The sequence below is a fragment of the Thalassophryne amazonica genome, chromosome 2 (genome assembly GCF_902500255.1).
Source record: "Thalassophryne amazonica chromosome 2, fThaAma1.1, whole genome shotgun sequence".
NCBI classification, from domain to species: domain Eukaryota; kingdom Metazoa; phylum Chordata; class Actinopteri; order Batrachoidiformes; family Batrachoididae; genus Thalassophryne; species Thalassophryne amazonica.
The window spans coordinates 41727510-41755247 of record NC_047104.1 but is presented as its reverse complement, the minus strand read 5'-3'; the positions used below and the strand labels follow the sequence as shown (position 1 = coordinate 41755247).

Here is a 27738-nt window from a genome sequence, read left to right as displayed (position 1 = left end):
AGAAACCTGTAACTCTTTCGGTTGTTATGGGTGTCTTGGTGTCTTCCCTCATGCATCTCCTTGCACGGTCACTCACACTTTAAAAGCTACTTATTCCAGATTTACCATACAGTACCAAACTAAGTCTCTTCTGAAGATCCTTGGGCACCACTGGAATGTCTTTTGAGGGAGACTTACATTGTGAGGGAACTTCAGCTACATTTTGGCAATGTGGCATGTTTCTGTGGGCAGGATCCAGCACATATAGGTGCCTAGGTGCCTCAGTGTTGAGTACTCCAGTAGCTAGAGAAGACCACAGGGACGTCCAAGTTTCACCTGGCTGCAGCAAACAGCTGGTTATTTTCAAGAGGTAGGGATGGGCCGGTTGTATGCTTCAATGGCTGCCATCCAGGATCCAGGACAGTTTCATAGTGTGATGGACGGCACCACCGCATGTTCCCAGACATTTAAGATACTGTTTGCATCGCTTAATGACTAATGCAAATGGAGTCCAACTTATTCATTGTCTTGAAATTATTCATGTATCCATTCTGACTTGTCCAAAGAAGACACTGCCAGTTATTCCTAAATGGTTTTACCCCTTGAATAAAAGCTGAAAGTCTGCACTACAAGCACATTTTTCTTGTTTCATGTACTGTATATGTAGAGCAGAGAGCTCAGTTGATAAAGATCTGGCCTGCCAATATTTAGACCTGGGTTTGACTCACGCTCATGCTACCTGTCTGTGTCCTTTAACAAGACACATAATTCACATTGTCTCAGTCAACCCAGTTGTAAATGGGTATTGGCCTTGCCTGGGGAATTAGGCTGTGGTGTCCCATCCAGGGGAAGTCACAGACTCGTACAGGCTAGAGGTGGGCAGATCGATCCTAATATTGTTAATATTGATACCAACGCTGGTACTGATACTGAACAATCTTCGTATAAAAAGATCAATACTCAAGCTTTTTTCTCTCTCACATGCACTGACTGCTGCGTACGCAGATTCATCATATTACCCCATTAGAGCGCTTCGCACTCAGACTGCGGGCTTACTTGTGGTTCCTAGGGTTTGTAAGAGTAGAATGGGAGGCAGAGCCTTCAGCTTTCAGGCTCCTCTCCTGTGGAACCAGCTCCCAATTCAGATCAGGGAGACAGATACCCTCTCTACTTTTAAGATTAGGCTTAAAACTTTCCTTTTCGCTAAGGCTTATAGTTAGGGCTGGATCGGGTGACCCTGGACCATCCCTTGGTTATGTTGCTTTAGACGTAGACTGTGGGGGGGTTCCCATGATGCACTGTTTCTTTCTCTTTTTGCTCCGTATGCATCACTCTGCATTTAATCATTAGTGATCGATCTCTGCCCCCCTTCTCGGCATGTCTTTTTCCTGGTTCTTTCCCTCAGCCCCAACCAGTCTCAGCAGAAGACTGCCCCTCCCTGAGCCTGGTTCTGCTGGAGGTTTCTTCCTGTTAAAAGGGAGTTTTTCCTTCCCACTGTGGCCAAGTGCTTGCTCATAGGGGGTCGTTTTGACCGTTGGGGTTTTTCATAATTATTGTATGGCCTTGCCTTACAATGTGGAGCGCCTTGGGGCAACTGTTTGTTGTGATTTGGCGCTATATAAGAAAAAAGTTGATTGATTGATTGATTCATCAAAGTCTACTCTCTGTCTGTAAGAGCAGCGTTGCCCTGTGTCACACAACACGGAGCAGCGCACCCTTGTATTGTGGTTTGTCAGCCCTCTACCTCAGGAGATTTTGTTTTAAGTTGTGTTGAGTGATATTTTTTAAGCAAAAGTGTTGATTATGATAATAAAGTATTTTGTTGTCACATACAATGTTTGGCAAAATTCTATCTTAGGTCTTTTAGATCCTTTGGATCTATGAAGCTTACATATGAAAAAGTATTGGTATCGATATCGGCGATACTGGGCCTGTATTTACTTGGTATCGGATCAATACCAAAATTCCTGGTATCGCCCACCTCCAGTACAGGCCCCGAAGGGCTTATATACACTGGACTTACTGTCCAAATATTTAAGGACCTAAGAGTATGTGTTACAAATTGAATTTCTGGGGTTTCCCTTCTGGGTGACGTAGTAGATCACAGGTCTCAGAGTTTGAGTCCCACCACAGATACAAAATATTCACAAGCACAACAATAAATACCCTCAAATTAAAGTTGGAATTCTGCATTTTGAACTAACATTCATTGTTTGCTTAACTCCAATAATTATTACTGAAAACAACATTCAAATGTTTGTGGCTCTGTAGTTCTGTGTAGTCAGACCCACTGGTTCCCACAGACACAACGTGGTGTCAACCGGAAGAAGGCTTCATACGTGTCAAAATAAAAGACTCACCGTGATTTAACCCGTGGCTTTCGCTGGAAACATAAGCTGCAGAAACGGTGTGGGAGGAGGGCGAGCAGAAAATATGCAGCGTCTGCAAAAAATAAAATATGGACAGGTTGCAACAGGTTGAAGGCACTAAAGGGAGTGGAAGTTAAAAAAAATGGGAGAAGTGGACTTCCACTGTTGAAAAATGTAATTTGAGTTTAATTTTGGATGCAAACACTTTACTTTCACTGCAAATAATAGCAAAAGCACACGCTTAAATCTGATTTATTGTTTCTTAAAAATAAAGTGTTGCCCCAAAGTGACATGGTGTTTGAAATGAAAGGAAACGTGCCTTGATTATATTCCAGGACAAAAGGGCGGACAGGAGCCTGAGTGACGTGCAGCCGAGCAGCGGGATGGGTAAAGTCCATATCAGCAGGAAAACGCAGTCCATGATGCTGGCATGCAAGTTTGACACCTTCCCCGTTACCTCCTAAAAAAGCGCAAAAGTAGAAATAACCTGCGGCAGCGCATAGTGCAGTTTGCGCGCGTCGCCCACAGCTCGCGCTGTGTCGCTCTCCCAGGTGACGCCGGCAGGTTGCCGGTGGCGCGAGACGAGACGCACTCGTGTGAGCGCGCAGCCCGAGTGTGCGAGAGTCTCGTGCGCCCCGAGTCAGCGGCCGGCAGCCAATCAGCGCTCCGCACCGCGCACGCGGGCGGAGATGAAAGAGAAGAAAAAGATTCTCCTCTTCTGGCAGCCGCTGCCGTCTGATGCTGGGCTGAACACGTGACCCAGTCTGCTCAGTTCATTCTGCTTTTGAAGTTTCTTCTTCTTGTGAATTGAAGAGCAGCATGGGCAGCTCCAAAGTGAAGCTTGTTGGGGCTGAACCCCCCACTCCCCTCCCAACATCTGACAGGAATGAGGAGTTTGAGCAGTCCAAAGACATGCAAGTTAGAAAACTTTAAATTGTCTGTAGGTGTGAATGTGTTTGTTTGTCTGTATGCGACAGACTGGCGTCCTGTCCAGGGTGAACCCTGTCTCACACCCCATGCATGGCCACTGAGACAGGCCCCCCATTGTGACTCTTAAATGGAATAAGTGGTTGAAGCTGAGTGAGTGATTTTAATGGTCTGCTGCAACGTGATATAATCTACCTTTCTGCCACAGTAGGAGTTTAAAGCTACAGTCACATTAGTTAAACCCCTTTCACACTGGTATATTTGTAAAGCTGCGTATTGCGGCGTTGTGTTTCATTTAAATATGCCCACAATGCCCGCGTACTCAGCCTTTTTCTGTGTTCGTAGATTTGCTTGCAGCTGCGTGTGTTCGCTTTTTAATGTGTGCACACAGTCGCGTGTATCTTGCCACTATTTAAAACCAGTTCCCTCCTGTCGCTGTACAGAACACATCACTGCACTTGGAAAACAGTGGACTGTATCATGAAATTTTTACGTACATTTGAATTACTGCCACATATGTCGCCAAAGCTGCTATTTCCTGCCTCTGTGGAAGTGTGCTCTGTTCTCTACTGCACCGTGTGGTGCACGTCAGAAACAGTCTTTTTAACGTTATTATTATTTTTATTATTATTATTATTATTATTATTTGTCTTGGTGGATCATTTTCATTGTGTACAGATGTTGGTGAGTCTGGCTGCGGTAAAGGCTGCTGTGAATGAAGCGGTGTGACTCGTTAAACTTTTAAAGCTCCAGTTGCTCTGCTCAGGTCCGCTGATTTGATCAGATCTGATCGATCAGGACATCTGATGAGCACACCAGAATGCAGCGACGAGGCTTTTATTTTAAAGAGTCACAGTGCATATTGTTTGATCAGACACAGAGACAGAAGGAGAGACAGAGGGAGAGAGAGATGGACAAAGAGAGAGAGAGCGACAAAGGGAGAGAGACAGAGGGAGAGGGAGAGAGCGACAGAGGGAGAGAGAGAGACAGAGTGAGAGAGCGACAGAGGGAGAGAGAGAGAGACAGAGGGAGAAAGAGAGAGAGAGAGCGAACGATCTGCTGTTTCTGGATTTCTGAGTTGAGGTTCGATTCCCTGTTCTGAGCGCACACAGGCACTCAGTTTTTGGTTGTGTACAGGAGCACCGTGTTGCACAGACTTGCATGCAGTAATGCTGTGCTGCGCAGACCTGCTTAAAACTGTGTCCAGCACTCTACGCCGAAGAAAATTAAACGTTTAATTTCTTCCGTAGCGGATTAATCATTTTCTCTGCAGGTTGTCTGTTTAAAATGGCTCTAATCGCTTCCTGAATCACAGATGACCGCTCCAGCAGTGGCGTTCGCACGTGGGCGCTGAATGAGCTGGAGAAAGCATTTGGAGCCGTCTAAAAAGGTAATTATTTGTCATGTTTACATTGTCATGGCTTGGTAGAACAGTTGCATTTTCTTTCCTTCTTGTGTGCAGCTGTTAAAGTATGTTTATGATAGATTTAACAGCTCGTTATATCGTTCAGACGACCTGCGCTCAGATGTGATCTGCTGACGCAACCACTCGCTCTGTTCACTTCTTCTTTACTCCACTTGACGAGCTGTACATTGTGTTGGCGAGCAGATCGTGCCACGTAGCATGACATTTATGTTTGAAGGATTTTTTGAACATTTCAAAATTCTCTTTGTGCAATTGCATGTGCCAGCGCCCCTCTCACATTCAGTCTGCACCCATTAAAGAAGACTTTACTCTCCTGCACGACACAGGTTGTGTAAGTGCGTGAATCAAATGCACCTTTACAAATGACTGCAACAAGCGTTTGGCTTTGTCACTTGACTGCGTTTCAGGGCGTGCCCACTAACATCTCCGTAAGATGTCTTGTAAATCATTTCAGATGTGTTATCTGGTTACAAAAACAGAGTTTTTCAATTTTGAAATGTTAATTTCTCATGAACCTTTACAAAATATATGAGAACGGTATTAGGTTTATACAGAAACACAGCTGTTTCAGAGCATTTTCCACCATCCTGGATTATTTTATTGGAGCATATAACCAGCTGACATTACGCTGCCTCTTCACTCTGGTGGGTATTGCCCTGTTGTGTCACTCAGTATTTCCATTAAATAGACTTCTGGTCTGTTTTGGCCCCACCTAGCTAGCAGTAGAGCAACCATTGTCTCTTGCCGCTTCCAAATGTCCACTCTGATTGAAAATGAATGGCAAGTCATCGCTCGCTGTTGCTTGTAGCTAATGTGAAGGTACTTTTAGCGTGCACACCCCAGGAAGAACCATCAAGCGACAAAGCATACTATGGCCTTGACATATCAGGCGGTACTTGTCCCCGTCATTTATAACTAATGTGACTGTAGGGCACCTCTTCTCAAAGAGTGGTCACTGATTGTCTGTGAGCAACCCCTAGTGGTCTGTGAGCATATTGGTAAAATAGCATTTTAAATTCATATATTTTAACTTAATTGTTTCAGGTTAGCTCTAAATAGCAGATAGCTTGGTGACATTTGGTCTGCTGATGGCGCAATGTTTACTAGGGCAATATGCCAGTCATCGTTTTTATTACTCGCAACCACCGCCCAGTGCATAAAAATGTGTATTAATCAAAAACCTGAACCAAAGCTAGCCTGTTAGCTTTAGCTTAGCGTGGTAATTGCGAGATAGGGGGTGTGTTCAGGCTTTATTAGTCCCACACAGGTCACAATGGTCTTGCTCCACCTCCATACTCATTTATAGTCATCTGCAAAGGTGACAACATTTGGATCCCCCCCATTCGAGCTTCAGACCTGCTCTTCAGAAAAGCTGTGGGTAACATCATGGAGGGTTTTTCCAGTAGCTATACAGTCTGTGTGCTGTGTTCAGGTCAGACAGCTTGCACAGGTGCCACACATCGCCGTGTGCTCCACATGCCAGAACTTCACTACACTATAAACCCCAATAAAAACAAATACAGCATTTAGAAGGAGAAGCAAGGTCAGGCCCATTGTTCTAAAACAAATCCATGCCTTTGCTTGATTATATATTAAAGATGTTTGGAATAAGAAGTGAGATTTCTGAAAATGTGGTTTGCATGTGTTCTCCACCACTCTGATGGATTAGAAGTATTACAAAGTTGTTTTCTGTGCTTAAATTTAAACCCGAACCTAAATACGAGACAATCACTTGGAAAATCAGATAAATGTAATTGTTTAACAAACACATGAATATCGGCCATGTAAATAACTGTAACGAATAATGACAACCCATTTAGAAAGTAATGTCCACTGTTATATGTTTGTTTTAGGATGCACTTTACTGCATCGGTCATCTTGTAATTTTCATAATTCCCACAGCATTTGAAGGCAGCATTGTGGTTTTCTGATTTCTTTTCCACTGCAGCAATGTTAATAAGTTGCTTAACCTGCCGACATTGAGCTCGCACTCTTTCAGTGTTGCTGATGTGTTACAGTGACAGTTTGCACACACTTCGCTGGCTCCCATTGTTAAAACCATAATTACTGTGAACAGGTGGTGCTGCAGGGTTTTTTCTTTCTTTCTAGTGGCTGGCAAACACCTGGATGGGCTGCAGGAATGCACCGACAGACAGCACAGCTGAAATGAAAACCCAACTGACTGCACAGATATGCACACTCCGCTGAGCATAATAATAAGGCTCCTTGCGGCTCTCGCCAGCTTTTCTGGCACGGGACAAAGCGTGATTCAAATAAAATCTCTGCCTAACAATCCCTTAATATTGTCATAGCATTTATATGTACATATTGCATGGAGGAACTAACAAAAAGCGAATGTAATTAGCAGCAAAAAACATAATTACATTTACAGGTTCAGATATGGATTTAATTAGATGTAGTTGGGTGTAATGTAATTTAAACTAGCAAGGGAGCAATTTAGAACTAGAAATTGGGGGGACAAAGTGCGAGGCCCGCAGGGCCGAAGCCCATAGGCCGGGGTCTGGGGGCCCATAAGCCAACGGTTTCTAGATAAGCTCAGATGCATTCTGAGCATCCAGAACAGTAATTTTAATGTTTTGAGACCATAAAGTGGACCCCATTTGACTTATGCAATTTGAAACTGTGGATATACAAGTATTTTATTCTGAGAATAGCCAGCAATGATTTTATTAACATCCTGGTGTAAATAAGGTATCATCACATGTGTAGAACTCAAAAAGAATGATAGGTTGAGTTTTCATTCAAAAAACAACTGCAATGTGGTAAAATATATTCATAAATATGAAAGAACAGGCTCTTAATAATTATTAACTATCACATACTGTATTTTTTTTCTCAAGATTTGTTTTTGCATAAGTTTGAAAAAACAACAGATCATAAGTTTAGGATAAATTACTTATTAATTTAATTTTCGAAGTGGCACTAATGACAACACTCATACTGAACATAATTTCGCTTGCATAGACTGATTTTGGAGATCAAGCAATAATTGCAGATGGGCTTTCTGAGGTCCCAGATAGCTTTTCTGATTTCATTTTCTTTCAGAATTTAGTAAATTAGCATATGGTCCATTGATATTTATGTGTAGACACTACTCCCTAGAGGCAACTATTTTTGGTTTCAAATCTGGGCAAATGCAGTCCCAGAAAATTCCGAATGTGACAAACAAGAAACAGGTGTTGTAAACTAAAAATGCTAAAAATGCTAACTGCTAAAAATACAAACTGGCAGAAACAAAGATACTATTCTGACATGGTTTTGCACATAAGACTGACATAGCATGTTTCAAGTACACACATATATGTCAGAAGGTGGGGGGGGGCATACCATATTCTGTTCCCCCTGGTTGAAAAGATCGGGGGGGGGGACATGTCCCCCTATCCCCCACCAAACTGCGCCCATGCAAACTAGGTTTGGCACAACAGATGGCACAATACCACTTTTTTTATATATGATGCAATACTGATACTAAAACCTTTAATATCTGTCGATACTTATACCAATCCCATACTGTTTTTCCCTGTCTTAACTAACACATTTGTCAGGATGCACGTTGTCAACAACTATCTAACAAAATCAACACAAACTGTGAAACAAATATTCTAAAGACGTACACAGCCACTATGACTCAGATGTGCAATAACAGACTCGGATCAGATCAATTTGTTTTTATATCCAAGCGTCACTTTGACCAATATCCGACCAATATCTGTCCAAAATATTGGATCACTGTACCTCTAATTCAAACTGGGCATTGGCCTATTTATCCAGTAGATGGCAGTAGTGAGTAAGACACTCAGAAGTACAGAAGAAGAATCAAATACAAGCTATTAGCTTGCTATGTTTCTTATCCCTAAAGTCCTGAAAATGATGTGCTTTTGAAACCAAAACCTACATTTTCCATGATGAAATAATACACTATATAATGGCTTGTATTTCTTTTTATCGTGGAATGAGCAGGACTGCCAGAACACATGCACTGTCTGGCATGATCTCCTTCAAATGCACACGGCTTTGACTAGCTCTGTGACAGAGCATCCGCGTGCTCGGGGTTCAGTAGTTTGCTTATTGGTTCAGAATGTTTTGTCCATAAAAACTGCAGAGAAATGCAGAAACCCTCAGCGGTGCTGTATTGCAAAGACGTTCCAAAATTCAACCAGAAATAAACAAAAACAAGAAATTCTAGCACTTTTTAAGCTATTGCTACACACATCAAACTGGCTCTCCATGGCTGTTTTGAACAACTTTGCAGCAAAAAATCCACACAAACTGTGAAATAAACAGTTGTTTTTGCTCATGTCCTGGCAAGTCACTACGACAAATTCATCCCCTTTTGTTCTTTGACCAATTATTGAGCTCATCATATCTGCATTATGGGTTGTTTCAGAAACTGCATCTCATTCCCATTTTGTTGGATGTAATTGTTTCAACATCGTCAGCATCCATGTCTGTGTGAAGTTAAAAACCAACCTCAGTACATAGCACAGCCTTAGCCTAATTTTGTATTTCCTGCTTTGTTCAGTCACTTAATTTACAGTGTGCTTCACTTCTGCTGAATTCACATTTTGTGGCTCTCAGCTACATATTTTTCTATTTCTACATTTTTAAAACACATTCAGACAGATTGACATCTTTCTTCAATTTAGAGTCATCAATAGCCATCATGACTTAGAGTGGGTGTTAACTAGAACACAGAAAAAAAGCCTTGTAGATGTGGATATGTCACTGGAATTAATGAGCCAAGCTGATAAGGTCGCCACACCCACACGTGGCTCATTGGCTGTGGTATGAGTGATGGGCATGTGAGGTGACTTTGATTTTCTTTGGAAGAGATGAATGCACACCGCTGAAAGTAGAAGAACCATGAGAGTGGTGACCACCACAGTGATTGTTGCTCCAGCATTCACCAAGGCAACTCCAGCAAAGGACCCACTTTTTGACAAAGTCAACTTATCATCTCTTCAGAGAGAGCAAGGACTTCATCTTTTTTGTTCACATGAAGTACCCCATTTGGTTTTCAGCAGGAATGAGCTGCTCAGCCAACTTTATTTTAGGAGGCACTCGGATAAGTTCTTTGTTTAGTTCATCTTTTTCTTATATTCAGATGGCGTCAGTGTAGGGGTTCAATGTGCCCAAAGGTTGAGCAGTTTTGGTTTTCAGTCTCCTGATTCCCCTGTCCTCCACCTGGTGCAAAGTGTCATTCCTAGTTTCCAACTGATGCAGTTGTCATTTTCACATCCAGTGGCCATGTCTTTTGTTTTGTTTTTTATATAGTGACTACACTTGCACTCATTTGTGCACCCATAGATGTTTTGACCTTAAAAATAAGGCGCGATCAGGTACAGTGTTGGCTGCTGAAACGATTACTCCATGCACCACCAAAGACCTAGTTTTTTCTTTTATACAGCGCAATATTCCAATATACCTGACATCTGCATGTTCGCATGCTCACACTCTGCTTGAATACACAATGAAACTGAAATGAAAGCAGCAGTTACATAAAAATAAAAGTAAATGTTAATGGAAAAAAATACTAAACTTTATTTTCCTGCTTCAGTGTTTCACCTCAGGGAGCTTTGATGACTGCCCTCTACTTGCAAGCTTTGACACATTGTGCGCGCTAACTCACCAAAAATCTATAACTTGAGTGTGCTGTCGAAATAGCAGTGTGTCATGATCCAGTGCTCCCTGGTTATTAAAGGGGATAACAGATCACAGTCTTATGGGTTTATTTCATTTTATGCCCAAAACACACCCATGAATTATTAAATGACTAAATATAACTTCCCTGCACAATGTACCTTACTTTCGTCTCAGATTGTGCACCTTGTGAATAGAAAAGTGGATCTGAAAGAAAAAGAAGTAAGTTTTATATAGGCTTTGAGGTGCATGAGAGCCATTGCTTCTCTCTTTAAACAAAAGCGGATAAGTGTCTATGACTCCCTTCAGACAAAAGGCAACTCTGACTTAGATGACTTCCCCAGCCAAGGCAAATACCCATTTACAGCTGGGTGGACTGGGATATTGAGAGAAGGCTCCCAATTTGCTAGTCGTCCAGTCCTATCCTTACCTATGGTCATGAACTTTGAGTAATGATTGAAAGAATAAGATCTGCGGACACAGGTGGCAGAAATGAGACTCCTCCGTCAGGTATCTGGGCTTACACTCCTGGACAGGGTGAGAAGCTCGACTATCCAGGAGGGACTGCTGAGGTGGTTCGGACATCTGGTGAGGATGCTCCCTGGTCGTCTCCCTCAGGAGGCCTTGGGGAAGACCTAAGACATGCTGGAGAGATTATATTTCGTAGCTGGCTTGGGAATACCTTGGGATCCCCTGGGAAGAGTTATGGGACATGGCCGAGGATAGGGAACTGTGGGATTAGCTGCTTGCTCTGCAGCCACTGCGACCCGGGCCCAAGTAAGCGGCTGGAAATGAATGAATGAATGGACTGGGACACTGCAGATTCAGGACCTGATTCACTAAACATTTGAGTTTGTAAAAGACGTGCAAATGTCATAACGTCCACAAAAAAAAAAAAAAATAACATTCTGATCTACTAAAATAGTGTGTGCTGTCCCTTGAACAGATTTTCTATCATGAATATGCAATTTTGGGTTTGTCTAACCAATTGCACAAAATTGTGTGATGTGAACAAGCAAATAAGTTAAATTAGCACATGCACTGAGATATATCAAAATAAAATTTAGCAGGTTCTGATTGCATCTATATATTGTGCATGGCCCAAGCAGAGGGTCATCCCTTTGAGTCTGGTCTGCTTGAGGTTTCTTCCTCAGAGGGAGTTTTTCCTTACCACTGTTGCTCTGGGGTTTAGTAAAGTTAGACCTTACTTGTGTGAAGGGCCTTGAGGCAACTCTTTTGTAATTTCGTGCTATATAAATGAAAATAAATTGAAATTGAAAGTGAAATTGAAAAAACTGAAGCGCAAAATACGACAACAGAGACCCCGGACTGTTGAACAACTGAAGTCATACATCAAGCAAGAATGGGAAAGAATTCCACCTACAAAGCTTCAACAATTAGTGTCCTCAGTTCCCAAACACTTATTGAGTGTTGTTAGAAGGAAAGGTGATGTAACACAGTTGTAAACATTCCACTGTCCCTGCTTTTTTTTTTTTAATGTGTTGCAGGCATCCATTTCAAAATGAGCAAATATTTGCACAAAAACAATAAAGTTTATCAGTTTGAACATTAAATATCTTGTCTTTGTGATGTATTCAAATGAATATAGGTTGAAGAGGATTTGTAAATCATTGTATTCTCTTTTTATTTGCATTTTACACAACATCCCAACTTCATTGGAATTGGGGTTGTAAAACATACATACATGATTCTCATTCCATATTAAATCCTCCACGATCATGTGAAAGCAGTGCTTAATTTGTAAAGTGGGAGGTCCCGGAGCGCAGAGGATGGGTGGCTCCGGTGCAGAAAACAAAAAAAAGAAGGGCGGGCGGCTTGCGAACAACGTTGTGCGCCACACCGAAAATAAACTGGGCATGTATTGTAGGCCTAATAACACTAGTCACACCAAATCCGGATAGCGTACAAATTCCTCAGTGGTCCCTCATTTATTGCAGGAGTTACGTTCTCCGCATTCACACCACGAGTGACTGCAGCCACAGGTTGCCATGTAATCCCTATGTAAGGACGCGTTTTGGCGCCAAACCGCGCAGCGCGACGCAAATGAAGCGATTTTGAGCGTTTTGCGCATTTGTGGCGCGATATTGCGTTGCGTCACGTCGTGTTGCTCTCCTCCCCAAATTGAAAAATCTGAACTTTTTCGTCTCTTCGCGCCGCGATGACCAATCAGGGACTGGATATGTAGTGATGTGGAGATGTCTGGAGTTTGACTGAGGATGTGAACATGTCCTGTCTCTGGTAGCAGCCTGTGAGCAGGACTTATGTCTCTTTTGTCCTTTATTTCACAATTATGAGAGAGTTTTTGGAGCGAGCAGCAGCCCCACAGCAGCGAGGAGCAGAGTTTCTTTTTCTTTCTTTTTTTTACCTTTTTTTTTAGGGAATCGCCCATGGAGATTATTTTACTTATTAACTACACAGATGTATAATAAAGCAAATGGTGACTGGTTTCTAAAGACAATTATGACAGAGTTTTTTTTTGGAAAGAGCGAGGAGCAGCCTCACAGCAAGCAGCGGAGTTTCGTTCTTTTTTTAATTGTTTACATGTGCGCGCGTGAACGGGACAGTTGGTCCTCAAGTTGGGTCCCGTAGAGGCGGAAGGACCGCTGAAAGCGGTCGTCATCCAGACGCAGCTCCTGCAGCAAATAATGACACTCTCTGTATTGGGAGCTTTTCACAACAACTCGCTCCGTGTGATCAAGGTCCGTCATGATGACTTGACGCCGAGCGGAATGGAAGCTCCTCCTATTTCATGACGCACCGGGGCGAATTTTCGCAGCGAAAGTCCAACCAAGCAGAGTGACACACCGGGCGAAGGTGGCGCGTCCGTCGCCACACGACCCCCGCAAATTTGTAGCGTCTAATCACGCCCGGTGTGAACGTGGCATAACCCGCGATAAACGAAATCCGCGAAGTAGCGCTATTTTTTACACTTATTATAGATGTTTTAAGGCTGTAAAACCCCTCACTACACACTTTTCTCAAACAGGCATTAACATTTTCTCACTTTTCTCTCTTGTGTAAACACTCTCTTTTTTCTTCTGTGCGAGAAGATTATACACAGACACACGCAGAACACAATGCGCGTGCTCTCCCTTCACTCACTGCCTCCGGGGGTACGGATGCGGGATCCGCAAAGAATCCAGGTCCTCTCTTGGTGGCCACGGAGCTCTGCGGCTACGGTCAACATCTGGATCAAAACAGCGAGCATAGCCTCTGGACCTGTTGCCAGATTTGGCGCAATTCCGCACAGCAGACAGGAGGGCGGCGGTGTGATTGGCAGTGAGAGCAATTGCGGTGATTTTTTTTTTTATATTTTGTTAGTCAAGAGAGGTGGCGGCTCACGGATCCAGTATAAATAGCTGGCGGAGCCAACGTCAGAGGTTCCGGAGCGCGCGTCTGAGGTTCCGGAGCGCGCTCTGGCTTGCTCCCCCTCAAATTAAGCCCTGTGTGAAAGTAAAGAAAATATTAAGACCAGGGTGAAATACACCCCGTCATGGGAACATACATTTGAAGACTGTCACTTGAAACCGATAGTTTAAGGTGAGTAGTGCAGAATTTGGACTTGTGCTAAACACTGCGCACCTCCAGTGACAAACCAAGTTCAAGGCATATTCATTTTTGCTTTGGTAAATCTTCAAAAGTGACATTTTCAGTTAAAATGTGTGTGTTTGTGTTACATAGCTGTAAGTGGCTTATTCACATTCTTATGGTCATTAACACATTCAAAATCCATATTTTCATACAGCTGTCTAGATTGTTACCACCTGCTGTCATGTGCACAATAATTCTTAGTAAATCACCTGCACAATATTCACAAACCCCACACTAAAAAGTTTGTTATAGGAAAACATTTGTTATAGGATCTAATTGTAATTTAGGCTTTAAGTGTCTTGTCTAAGGATGCAGACCGGTAACACGAGTGGAAATCAAACCCAAATCTACATATTGATAGTCCAGCTACTTAAACACTGTTTGCTGTTCTACAGCCACTTGCATTATGCTCCTTAGAACATGCACCATATATAATCAAGATAGTTCAGCTGCAAAAAAGGGATCAAGCCCGCCTATTAGTGGTTAATGAATACCTGGGGCCTCATGTACAAAGACTTGTGTGGATTTCTTACTGAAACATGGTGTACGCTAAAACCCAGAAACCATCATATGCACACACAAAAATCACATGTATCAAAGTGTGCATGGATCCAAGCACATTTCTTTTGCACATCCCAATCAACATGGAATTGGGTGCACATGCAGAAGTACCAAACTCCTCCTCATCCACGCGCCATTTAAATATGCAATTTTATTTAAATGGACCTGGTTTTCCCTGCTCTGTCTGATCATTCCACATGAACAAAGAAAATAAATTATACCAAGTGTGAGCACAGATGAATGGAAATGAAGTGGAGACATGCAGGGATATTTTATTTGGTACTTTGTCAAACGGGATAAATATGAAATTGAAAAGAAGTGTGTGGGCGTGTGTGCATGAGGCCGTAACAGCCTCTAGCCTGTTGTCTGACACAGACAACCCTTGGCTCCTCAGTTCTGCCACAGTTCTGCACACAATTCCAGTAGCACTGGCCTTGGTAAATGAAATTGGCTTATAAGCACGTTATTGTCATTTGCAAATAAATCCTTGCGCTCCCTGACTATTTGCTCACATCCGATTGCACCATTTGCAAGGTCTTCTAACAACTCTAATGCAGCAATTGTTAATACCATTTTCTTCATCACTTTGCACATGCTTTTATATCCACCCATATAACTGCAAGCACATGGGTGAGTTAATAGTTCATAAGTGTGTGTCTGATGTGCAGATCACTCTGATAACGTCTTATTTTTACATTATTAACAGTTTCCCAGCATCACCTCTACGTGTCGCAAGAGGAATAATAGCTGTAGAAAGGTGCATACACTAGCCATGAACTTGGCATGGGGCATCGGCGCCACACCTTTCCACGGTCATTTCCCTTTGATACATCTAAACGTTGGCATGAAAAAGGACGTATGTCTTTTTTTTTTTTTTTCTTTTTTGCATATGCAACCTTTGTACATGAGGACCCTGGTCTGTCTAATGAGCTGAAGTGAACTGAATGAGGAACTCCTTCCCTTTTCTGAATGTAATATGAACAGTTCAAATCATTTGGTGGTGTCTGTCACATCAACTCTTTATGTGGTTGTAATGAAAACCTTCAACCTCCTAGTTGTCTTGCTTTGATGACTTACACATTCTGCACCTGTCTCCAAAAACATACAAAACACATTAATTTTTTTGCTATTAGAAGATGACTTATTATGGAAACAAATTAATGGGAATCGGGACTCTTATATGCTAATCTTATAACTCGTCATATTACACCCGCTGTTAAAAGATGTAGTTTTGGTGGCTCTGTACTTGGGTTAAGTGCTAGTGTCATACATTTGAGGTTTCTGGGAAATTTGAAGCAGTATATTTTGGAAGATAATTGTAAGTCATCTGTGCTGCATGATGTAAAGTTTCTAAAGAAACACAAGTACACAGTTTCCACAGCAGTGAAGTTCCCTGAGTTTCTGCATAACTTACTCATGTTTGGAACTCCAGCTGACTACCAGCTTATTCCACCTAATTGTATCCATGTCCAGCTCTACATCAAAACTGAAATTACAGCTGAAGAGTGGGGGGCGAGTGGGATGAGGGTTATTTTGTAGCACAGCTGATGTCGATCTTTGTTTCAGGTTATTTATTTTCTGCTGATTTTGATTTTGGTTTTGTTTTTTGTTTTTCAGCATGGATGCCTCTCACTGTTTTTCACCAAAAATGTATTTGGTATTATTGTTTGCGGTTACATTTGTTTTTGAATTTGAGCAATGTTGCACCCCGCCACACCACAGGGTATTGCACCATATCACCACATTGACAGACAATGTGCTTATTTACAACACAGTAAAACAACTGTCCAAAACCCTTCGCTGTCTTCTCTCTGTCTCACTTTCATGTAACATCTCTTTCCCAACTGGGTTGTTAAGTTACCAGACCTTGTCAGGCCACTCTGTTATTTGTTTGCCAAAAGTAATACAAAATATCTGGTTGCAGCTGGAAATATAAGTAGTTGGATTTTCTGCTCACAGACTGAAGTCGACTGTAAGATTTAGAGACCACAACAAGATGACATCTATCTGATGAGCCTTCTGTCTTGGGAAAAAGGTCCTGAGAGTATCCAGCGTAACAAGAGTCTTTGACTCTATGATAGCGTGTCACAGTTAGCTGATTGAATTGATATATCCACATAACAACAAATTTCTGTTTGCTTGAGTGTAAAAACACATCTGCGCAAGGTGGCCCTTGAAGTTTGTCTTTGTTGCAGAGCTGGAAGCAATTTTGGTTTGCAACAAAAAGCAGCTGATCTTTTTTCCCCCTGTATCCCACCCTGATGGATTTAATAAACAGAACACTGAAGGCTGACAGGGGAATACTCTCTGTAGGGTGTTCTTAATTGATGTCAGCGGCTGCCATCTTTGGGGAGAAGTGCAAATTATGCAGTTTGCATTGTATTGTTGTCCAAGTGTGACCTCTGAGACAGTGGGATCTATCTTTAAATTCTGTTATGCACAGTCTAAAATACATGGCGGGAATCCATTTTTTGTGTGGCCAAACGTACCTTGCCAGCTTAAGAGGGCAATGTTGTGAGTGGGAAGCTGAGCACTGGGTGTGTTGTGAGCATTGTGTAGGCGTTTTATGATATCAACTAATTAGAATGTCACCTGTCATCCCACTAGCTCTGTGATATCCAGTGGAAATAAAGGAAAAGTGCAAAGGAGATTTCTGCTGAGGAGACAGATGTGGATAGACAGAGGGAGGGTATGTGTGTGTGTGTGTGTGTGTGTGTGTGTGTGTGTGTGTGTGTGTGTGTGTGTGTGTGTGTGTGTGTGTGTGTACACATGGAATCAGATGTCCAGAGATAATGCTAGATGTTGTAGTGACATTTCGATAAATACCTACTTTATGGGACTACTGCATACTTGAAGACCAGTTACAGTGCTGTGTGTTTGTGTAGAGTGTGTACATGAGCCATGCATGTAAGATGCAGCTGTTTCAGTTGGACATTGATGGACCTAGTCCATGCAAACAGAGCCACTGTATGCAGTATTCTTTAATGTAACTTAGAAATGCTTATCTGTCTTTTATACTTGCGTGTTCAATCTGTGTGCTGTGATGCAGCTGGTGTGATTCTTCTTGGTCTGTTACAAGGTTGGAGTATGTGATTTGTGTTTGTAATGTGTTTTTGTATCAAAGTATGGGTTGCAACACAACATAGTGGTGCATTATCAATAAAAATGTTTTCCTTTCAGTGGACCACCTGCAGAAACGTAATCCTCCCCTGTTCATCTCCAAACATCTCCAGCTGTGGAGAAGAATAAAAATGCTTTTAAAAAGTAACAAAATGGACCGGGCTGCATTTCTGCAGCACTTTTTCTTCCGAAACAGACACTGAAAGTACTTTACAGTGATGCCTCACACTGTCATGAACATGGGCACAAAAAGGCTGGCCACAAATGCCAATGGTATGAGAGAAGCGTTCCTTAAACTTTTAAAAACAGCACACATGTCAATAAAAAAGGCAATTTCCAAGCTATATCATTTGTTGTTAGATGCAAAAAATCATAATACCTTTCATATCAAGACAGAGTGGGAACACGAAGCAGGGATAAACATCACAAATGAGAATTGGGAAAAAATTGTATTTTCCAGTGGACCTCCACGAATTGTTTGGTCTGGAGAAAGCACTGTTGGAAAAATGTAATAAGATTTTTTTCGGTCACCTTACCTAGGTAAATACAGAACTAAAAATGTTGAATGTTGGAGGAAATGTGGATCTATGGAGGCAAATAATTTCCATATTTTTTGGGAATGCCCTCTATTGAATCATTACTGGTCAGAAATAAACAAAACTGTAGGGCTCCTTCACACACAGTGCGAAGTTTGGACAAAGTGCACACTTTGTCCAAATCGTGTGCAAACCGTGTAATGTCGTCACTGTCGCCAACGCCTCGTACACATGTTGCCACAACTATTTGCACACATAATTGTCTCTCACAATTGTGCTGTGCGAACCCATCGCACCTCTCGCGGCAGGTGCTGGCCAAATTCCAGGTGACACGCACGAACACCTAACACCGCTCACATGGCACTTAGAAAATGTGTGGCTAGTCACACTCTTGGCATGACAGAAGACTGCAGACAATCACTGTCGTACTGCTGTAAAATTTGTCTAAGTTCCCCACGAGTATAACTTTGCAAACACATACACTGACACGTGGGTGTGTGCGCTCCACTCACAGGAGGCGTGATCTGTCATTCTGGACATTCCAGCTGGACAACACCTACTGTGTTTGGACAGTCATGGACTAACAACTGTCCAGTGTGAGGCGCATGTGTCTGATTGCTGTATTTATGTGGACATAAATAAAAACATGTATTACCATGGTGGCGACAAGCGAGCACGCGCACGGAGCAGACACTGACAGCCCCCCAGGTTGAAACGGACTGTCAGATCAGAACACGCAGTGGGCGATCTGACGTCACATCACCCACAAGACACACGTGTCGGGGAGAACACGCGCGCGGCCGTCTGAACGCACCTTACCAGTAGATGTGGATATCAGTGCACGCTGCTTCTCATTCATGTCATTTCATGACTGTATGTCTGTGACCATGGGGCATCTACAGAGGAACAGATGGATCATATTTGTATTGCTCACTTGATAAATGCAGTGTTTTTATATGGTGTGTGATTTAAAAAAAATTTCTAATACTTCCATGTCCTTCCTGATATGAGGCAGCTTCCCGCAGCTTTCAAGAACAGCTTCGTAGCTCAGTGGTAAAGTTTCTGAGTAGGAATCAGAGATTTTGAAAGACACAAGTTCGTGTCCCAGGTGGTGTGTTTTTTTTTCTTCTTCTTTTAATTATTCCACATAAGCGGCGTGATGTGGTTCCAGATGTACCAACTGATTTTTATTTCCTCCATATAAGTGCCGCCATGTGGTGCACCTGGCACTGTTCCTGCTCGACGGACACCAGCGTGTGCACAAACTCTCACACCGGGTTCATGCACACCTGCCCGTCGATGCAATGTTTCGCGCTCTAATTTCGAACTGTTTTGTGCTGTTTCGCCGTTTTTGGCCAAACGGCGTCCAGACTTCACACTATGTGTGAGGGGGGCCATAAAAGAAGTTTTCAAAGTACAAATTTCAAATGATTTTATGAATATGTATACAGAGGTGTCAAGTAATGAAGTACAAATACTTTGTTACTGTACTTAAGTACACTTTTTAGGTATCTATACTTTACTCCATTACTTATTTTTCTGCCTACTTCTGACTTCTACTTATTACATTTTCACACAAGTATCTGTACTTTCTATTCCTTACATTTTTAAAACAAACAGCCTCGTTACTCTTGGCTTCAGCGCCGGTGGATGTGCGCAGTGCAGCGCAGCGCACATCCACCGGCGCGGCTCCACCTGAAGCCCGAGGCGCCAGCGCAGTTCCACTGGCGCGGCTTTACCGAGGTGCCAGCACGGATTTATCTGACCATGGGTCCGAAGAAGGCACTGACAGTGGAGGAGGGAGACGATATCAAGAAGTCCCTGGACTTTTTGTCTGAGGAAATCTCTGTTGTTAAAATGCAGCAGAAATCCATTATGGAGCTGGTGGAAGAAGTGAAGGCTCTCCGGATCCAGAATGCCGAGAAAGACCGGCGTCTGGTGTACCTGGAGAACCGTGTTGCAGAGTTGGAACAGTACACAAGGATGAACGACATTATTACAGGAATTCATATTAAACCTCGATCCTATGCACGGGCGGTGTCAGAAGACAGCGGAGGGGAGGCCAGTGAGCAGGAGGCCAGCTCAGTGGAACAACAGGTGGCTGACTTCCTGCAATCTAAAGGTATTCAAATGGACTGTAATAACATTGAAGCGTGCCACCCCCTGCCCAGGAGAGAGGATGGAGACAAGCGAGCAGTTATAATGAGGTTTGTCAACAGAAAACATAAAATGGCATTGTTAAAACAGGGACGGAAACTCAAAGGAACAAACGTATTCATCAATGAACATCTGACCAAAAGAAACGCAGACATCGCCAGGAAAGCTCGTCTCTTAAAAAAGCAGGGAAAAATTCAACAGACATGGACATCCAACTGCAAAACATTCATCAAACTGAACGGAACACCACAACAAGCGAAGGTTATGGTAATCAGGAACATCGAGGAACTGGACAAATACGATCAGTAAGGTATGAGGACACAAACACATCACAACACCATGACACAGACCAGAGGAACCTATTCATCTACTACATCATCTACATCTGGAGACAAGAAGGATATAACTCAAAGGATTGCTGATCATGGAAAACTAGAACTGAGAACATTTAAATACACAGACCACAATGTACTGGACTTGGAGCACGATATAGACCCGGACAATAATTTCTTCTCAAATATTGACAGTTGTTGCTATTATACAGATGAACAGTTTAATCGTATCATTAAAATGGATAACAAATTATCAATAATCCATTTCAACAGCGGAAGTCTGTATGCAAACTTTAACAACATTAAAGAATATTTAAGTCAATTAAAAAAAAATTTTAACATAATTGCTATATCAGAAACATGGATCAATGAAGATAAAGGAATGGATTTTGAACCGATCGAAGCAGTGGTTCGCAGATTGAAGCAATGCTTCGACCTATTGTTTCGTTTATTCTTTCTTTCCCCCGCTAAAACCCTAAAGAGCATACTTCTGTGAGTATTATTTACCTTTTCTATGTTAAACCGACCTGTTATGGTCTTCTGAAACAGTTGATAGATTGATAGATTTTATAACTTTAAAACGGGAGCGACGCTAACGCGTTAGCATGTCTATGGCATTTTCAATGTTAAAAGTTAGCATGAAGCAGTTCCAGCTGTCTTCACGTTCGGGTGCATTTGTTTTCAAATTGGAATATTTCTTAAATTAATTTTTGTTTATATATTAATAATCTAATGATTATTATATACAATTTCAGAGAAAGAGACAAAAAGAACCTGAATAGAAACACAACAGAAAATAAAATATAAAAGCAACTAACAATGAACATACATACATACAGAAATAAATAAATGTTTCCTGTGAACACCTAGTGACTCTTCCACCTCCATTTCATCCCTGTTTTATTTAAGTTTAATGACAGTTTGTTTCAGTCAAACCATATTTTCAATGTGTTAATTTCTTCAGTGATTTCCTCCAGAACTATCTGACAAACTAGAAAACTGCTGCATCCTAGTAAGAGCAGAATACTACTAGAATGAATCTGAATAAGGAAAGTTGTTTTTTTTCTCACTAAATGATGCTGCACTCACTGCAGTTTATTGTCTGGAATAGTCCCAGATTGCATTTCAGAGCTTCTAGAATTGAAACATTTTCATGCAGGTGGTGTTGGGGGTAATTTTGGGTTTTGGGTCTTGGGCCACATGTAGAACGAATCAGTTTTTAAATTAAGCTTTCAATTCATATAGTGGCATCTACCTTTTTTTTTTTTTTTTTAAAGGTTACTTTATACTTTTATACTTTAAGTAGGTTTTGGAGTACATACTTTACAACAGGGGGGCGCAAATGAACGGACAATGGAGGAGTCAAATAACACTGTTTTTACTGTTGTGAAACAGGCACAACAAACACAGCCGATTACAATATTGAAACTGAGTCCAATTACAACGGTGTCGTGTGGGCAGGCTCGACGATAGGAGACGTCTGTCCAAGTCGAACCGGAACCAACCCGATTTCCTCTGCCACCGAACCCCGGGAATACTGGAGCCGCCAAGTCCCGAACTCCCACGTGGCCACTGCCTCCACTCGTCGGATCCGGTACTGCTGGCAAGGAACAGAAACAGTCAGGTGTGGGTGCGGCTGCACCCAGCAACACGGAGGGTGGAGATTCCACCTCCACCTCTCGTCAACAACAATAAAGGAATGTAGGAAGGTGAGTACTTATCCAAGAGTGTTCCAGTAGTCAGCTATCCTACAAACAATCAACAAGAATTACAACTGTAGTTAATAGCACGTTTGGGCGGAGATTGTTACCTCTTTGATAGGGCGATATCTCGGCAATGAGGTGGAGATGCCGTCCTGCTGATATACCTCCCTGTTGATTGGAATCAGCTGTCTCAGGTGATGGGTGACAGCTGTCACCCTGGCTGCTCCTGTGAGCGCAGCGCCCTCCGGTGCCTGGAGCCCGCACTCCAGGCAGGGCGCCCTCTGGTGGTGGTGGGCCAGCAGTACCTCCTCTTCAGCGGCCCACACAACAGGACCCCCCCTCAACGGGCGCTCCTGGCGCACGACCAGGCTTGTCCGGGTGGCGACGGTAGAAGTCGGCCAGGAGGGCCGGGTCCAGGATGAATCTCCTCTTCACCCAGGAGCGTTCTTCGGGCCGTACCCTCCCAGTCCACCAGATACTGAAAACCCCCGGCCCATCCGTCGGACGTCGAGGAGCCGGCGCACAGTCCAAGCCGGCTCGCCGTCGATGATCCGGGCAGGAGGTGGTGCCGGACCCGGAGTGCAGAGGGGTGAGGTGTGATGAGGTTTGATCTTGGAGACGTGGAACACTGGATGGCGGGATTGATGACCTTGAGAATCTTGTACGGACCAATGTATCGTTCTTGTAGTTTTGGAAGTCCACTTGTAGGGGAATGTCCTTGGTGGACAACCACACTTCCTGCCCAGGACGATACGTGGGAGCCGGGGTCCGCCGCCGGTCTGCATGGTTCTTCGCCCTCGTCCGGGCCTTTAACAAAGCAGAACGGGCGGCACGCCACACCCGACGGCACTTCCGTAGGTGGGCCTGGACCGAGGGCACACCGACCTCTCCCTCAACCACCGGAAACAACGGGGGCTGATACCCCAAGCACACCTCAAAAGGGGAGAGGCCGGTGGCTGATGATACTTGACTGTTGTGGGCGTACTCGATCCAGGCCAGGTGGGTACTCCAGGCCGTCGGGTGCGCGGCTGTCACACAACGTAGGGTCTGCTCCATCTCGGTTGGCCCGTTCTGCATGCCCGTTGGTCTGGGGGTGATACCCGGACGAGAGACTGACCGTGGCCCCCAGTTCCCGGCAGAAGCTCCTCCAAACGTGCGAGGAGAACTGGGGGCCGCGATCGGAGACGATGTCTGATGGTATCCCATGCAGACGGACGACGTGGTGGACTAGGAGGTCCGCTGTCTCCTGGGCCGTTGGTAGCTTCGGGAGGGCCACGAAGTGGGCCGCCTTGGAGAATCGGTCCACTATCGTGAGGATGACGGTGTTTCCCTGGGACGGCGGAAGACCCGTGACAAAATCCAGGCCGATGTGAGACCAGGGGCGATGAGGCACGGGCAGCGGCTGTAGCAAACCCGAGGTCTTGCGGTGGTCGGCCTTGCCCCTGGCGCAGGTGGTACAGGCCTGGACGTAACCCCGGATGTCGGCCTCCAGGGACGCCCACCAGAAGCGCTGCCGGACGACTCCCACGGTTCTTCGCACCCCAGGATGACAGGAGAGCTTAGAACCGTGACAGAAGTCCAGGACTGCAGCCCTAGCTTCTGGTGGGACGTAGAGTTTGTTCTTCGGTCCGGTTCCGGGGTCCGGGTCTCGTGTCAGGGCCTCCCGGACGGTCTTCTCCACGTCCCAGGTGAGGGCGGCCACGATAGTGGACTCCAGGATGATGGGATCCGGGGGATCCGACGACTCCGTTCTGACTTCATCTTCATGTACCTGGGACAAAGCATCCGATCTTTGATTTTTGGTCCCGGGACGGTAGGTGATCCGGAAGTCAAAACGGGCGAAGAACAGTGACCAGCGGGCTTGCCTGGGATTCAGCCGCCTGGCGGTCCTGATATACTCCAGGTTCCGGTGGTCAGTGAAAACCGTGAATGGCACGGACGTTCCCTCCAACACATGTCTCCACTCCTCAAGAGCCTCTTTCACTGCAAGGAGCTCTCGATTGCCGACGTCATAGTTCCGTTCGGCTGGGGTCAACCTGCGGGAAAAATAGGCACACGGGTGAAGGACCTTATCGGTCTTCCGCCTCTGGGACAGCACGGCTCCTATCCTGAGTCCGAGGCGTCCACTTCAACCACTAACTGGCGACTAGGATCGGGCTGCACCAGAACGGGTGCAGACGAGAAGCGCCGTTTCAACTCCTTGAACGCGGCATCGCAACGATCCGACCAGGTGAAGGGAACTTTTGGTGAGGTCAGGGCTGTCAGGGGGCTAATTACCTGACTATAGCCCTTAATGAACCTCCTGTAGAAATTAGCAAAGCCTAGGAACTGTTGCAACTTCCTACGGCTTGTGGGTTGGGGCCAGTCTCTCACCGCCGCAACCTTGGCCGGATCAGGAGCGATGGAGTTGGAGGAGATGATGAACCCCAGGAAGGACAAAGACGTGCGGTGGAACTCACACTTCTCGCCCTTCACAAACAGCCGGTTCTTCAACAACCGCTGTAGGACCTGACGTACATGCTTGACATGGGTCTCAGGGTCCGGAGAAAAGATGAGTATATCGTCTAGGTATACGAAGACGAACCGGTGCAGGAAATCCCGCAAGACATCATTAACCAACGCTTGGAAAGTCGCGGGAGCGTTTGTGAGACCGAACGGCATGACCAGGTACTCAAAGTGACCTAAGGGGGTGTTGAATGCCGTCTTCCACTCGTCTCCCTTCCGGATCCGAACCAGGTGATACGTATTTCTAAGATCGAGCTTGGTGAAAATTCGGGCTCCATGCAGGGGTGTGAACACCGAATCCAACAGGGGCAACGGGTATCGATTGCGAACCGTGATTTCGTTCAGTCCCCTATAATCAATGCATGGACGAAGTCCGCCGTCTTTTTACCCACAAAAAGAAACCTGCACCCATCGGGGAGGTGGAATTCCGGATCAACCCGGCAGCTAACGAGTCCCGGATGTAGGTCTCCATTGATTCGCGCTCAGGCCGTGAGAGGTTGTACAGCCTACTGGACGGGAACTCACTGCCCGGAACCAAATCTATGGCACAATCATACGGACAGTGGGGGGGAAGAGTGAGAGCCAGATCCTTGCTGAACACGTCGACAAGGTCGTGGTACTCCACCGGCACCGTCCCCAGATTGGGCGGGACTCTGACCTCCTCCTTAGCCTGGGAGCCGGGAGGAACCAAGGAACCTAGACACACCCGATGGCAGGTTTCGCTCCACTGAACCACTACCCCGGACGGCCAATCAATCCGGGGATTGTGCTTCAACATCCAGGGAAATCCTAAAATCACACGGGAGGTGGCCGGAGTCACAAAAACTCGATCACCTCCCGGTGATTTCCTGACACCACCAGAGTTACAGGTGGTGTCTTATGCGTGATTGGAGGGAGTAGGGAGCCATCTAGTGCTCGAACCTGCACAGGCGAGGTAAGCGCCACCAGAGGGAGCCCTATCTCCCTGGCCCATCTGCTGTCCAACAGATTCCCCTCAGAGCCCGTGTCCACCAGTGCTGGGGCCTTCAGGGTTGATTCCTCATAAAGGATCGTAACTGGGAGTCGTGTGGCAATGTGGGTGTGTCCCACGTGAATGTCTCGGCCCACCCCTAGCCCAGTCTCTAGGGGCGGGCGTTGGTGTTTAACCGCTCGGGGCAGTCTCTCACGTGGTGCTCTATCGAGCCACAAACAAAACATGCTCCGCGGGCCCGCCTCCTCTGTGCATCTGGTGCCCTAAATGTTGCCCTGTTCGTGTCCATAGCTTCGTCAGCAGGGGGAGCTGTAGCCACACGGAGCGCGGGGGCCGTGGAGCGTGGGGATGGTGGAGCGCGGTCGGAACCGGAAGGGAGAGGGACAGCGCGTGCTCGGCCACGCCCTTCGTCTCGTTCCCGACGACGTTCTTCTAACCGGTTGTCTAGTCGTATGACAAGATCGATGAGCCCATCTAAATCCCGCGGTTCGTCCTTAGCCACCAGGTGCTCCTTAAGAACCAAAGACAGTCCGTTTACAAAGGCGGCGCGGAGAGCAGTGCTATTCCAGCCGGACCTCGCAGCCGCGATGCGGAAGTCGACTGCATAGGCAGCTGCGCTCCGACGCCCCTGTCTCATTGACAGTAGCACGGCTGAAGCGGTTTCTCCTCTATTAGGGTGATCGAACACGGTTCTGAACTCCCTCACAAACCCATCATACGTTTGAAGGAGCCGTGAATTCTGCTCCCAGAGCGCTGTAGCCCAAGCGCGTGCCTCGCCGCGAAGCAGGTTTATTACATAAGCTACTTTGCTAGCATCAGTCGTGTACATGACGGGACGCTGTGTGAAGACGAGCGAACACTGCATAAGAAAATCTGCGCACGTCTCCACACAGCCTCCGTACGGCTCTGGGGGGCTTATGTAAGCTTCAGGGGAAGGTGGGAGGGGTCGTTGAACAACCAGTGGAACGTCGCTGTTACGCACAGGGTCGACGGGAGGGAGAGCCGCAGCGGTGCCCGGGGGGCGCGCTTCCACTTGTGCGGCGAGAGCCTCCACCCTACGGTTCAGGAGGACGTTCTGCTCGGTCATTAAATCCAACCGAGTCGTGAAAGCGGTGAGGATCCGCTGCAACTCACCGATCACCCCTCCCGAGGACGCCTGCGCGCCCTGTTCTTCCATTGGCCGTTCAACAGCCGGTTGACACCCCTCGGGATCCATGACGCTGGCCGAGATATCCTGTTGTGAAAGTGTTGGAACATGGACCCACAACAGGGGGCGCAAATGAACGGACAATGGAGGAGTCAAATAACACTGTTTTTACTGTTGTGAAACAGGCACAACAAACACAGCCGATTACAATATTGAAACTGAGTCCAATTACAACGGTGTCGTGTGGGCAGGCTCGACGATAGGAGACGTCTGTCCAAGTCGAACCGGAACCAACCCGATTTCTCTGCCACCGAACCCCGGGAATACTGGAGCCGCCAAGTCCCGAACTCCCAGGTGGCCACTGCCTCCGCTCGTCGGATCCGGTACTGCTGGCAAGGAACAGAAACAGTCAGGTGTGGGTGCGGCTGCACCCAGCAACACGGAGGGTGGAGATTCCACCTCCACCTCTCGTCAACAACAATAAAGGAATGTAGGAAGGTGAGTACTTATCCAAGAGTTGTCAGTAGTCAGCTATCCTACAAACAATCAACAAGAATTACAACTGTAGTTAATAGCACGTTTGGGCGGAGATTGTTACCTCTTTGATAGGGCGATATCTCGGCAATGAGGTGGAGATGCCGTCCTGCTGATATACCTCCCTGTTGATTGGAATCAGCTGTCTCAGGTGATGGGTGACAGCTGTCACCCTGGCTGCTCCTGTGAGGCGGCAGCG

At 45.3% G+C, this 27738-nt stretch overlaps 1 protein-coding gene and 1 long non-coding RNA gene across 2 annotated transcripts in view; one reads left to right on the top strand and one right to left on the bottom strand.

The window, feature by feature from the left end:
- Positions 1-2945, bottom strand: part of adamts18 (ADAM metallopeptidase with thrombospondin type 1 motif, 18) — a 314116-nt gene extending 311171 nt beyond the window's left edge. The window contains exons 1-2 of the mRNA XM_034185420.1: positions 2668-2945; positions 2340-2421 (exon numbers count right to left, since the gene is read on the bottom strand). Of these exons, the coding sequence (XP_034041311.1) occupies positions 2340-2421; positions 2668-2769 (184 nt within the window). The 5' untranslated portion in view covers positions 2770-2945. The remainder of the gene's footprint in view (positions 1-2339; positions 2422-2667) is intronic.
- LOC117523818 lies at positions 682-26173 on the top strand. Its single transcript, XR_004564626.1, has 3 exons — positions 682-781; positions 14894-14899; positions 26159-26173. It is a non-coding gene; the product is annotated as an uncharacterized LOC117523818 (long non-coding RNA).
- Positions 26174-27738: the final 1565 nt, after the last annotated feature.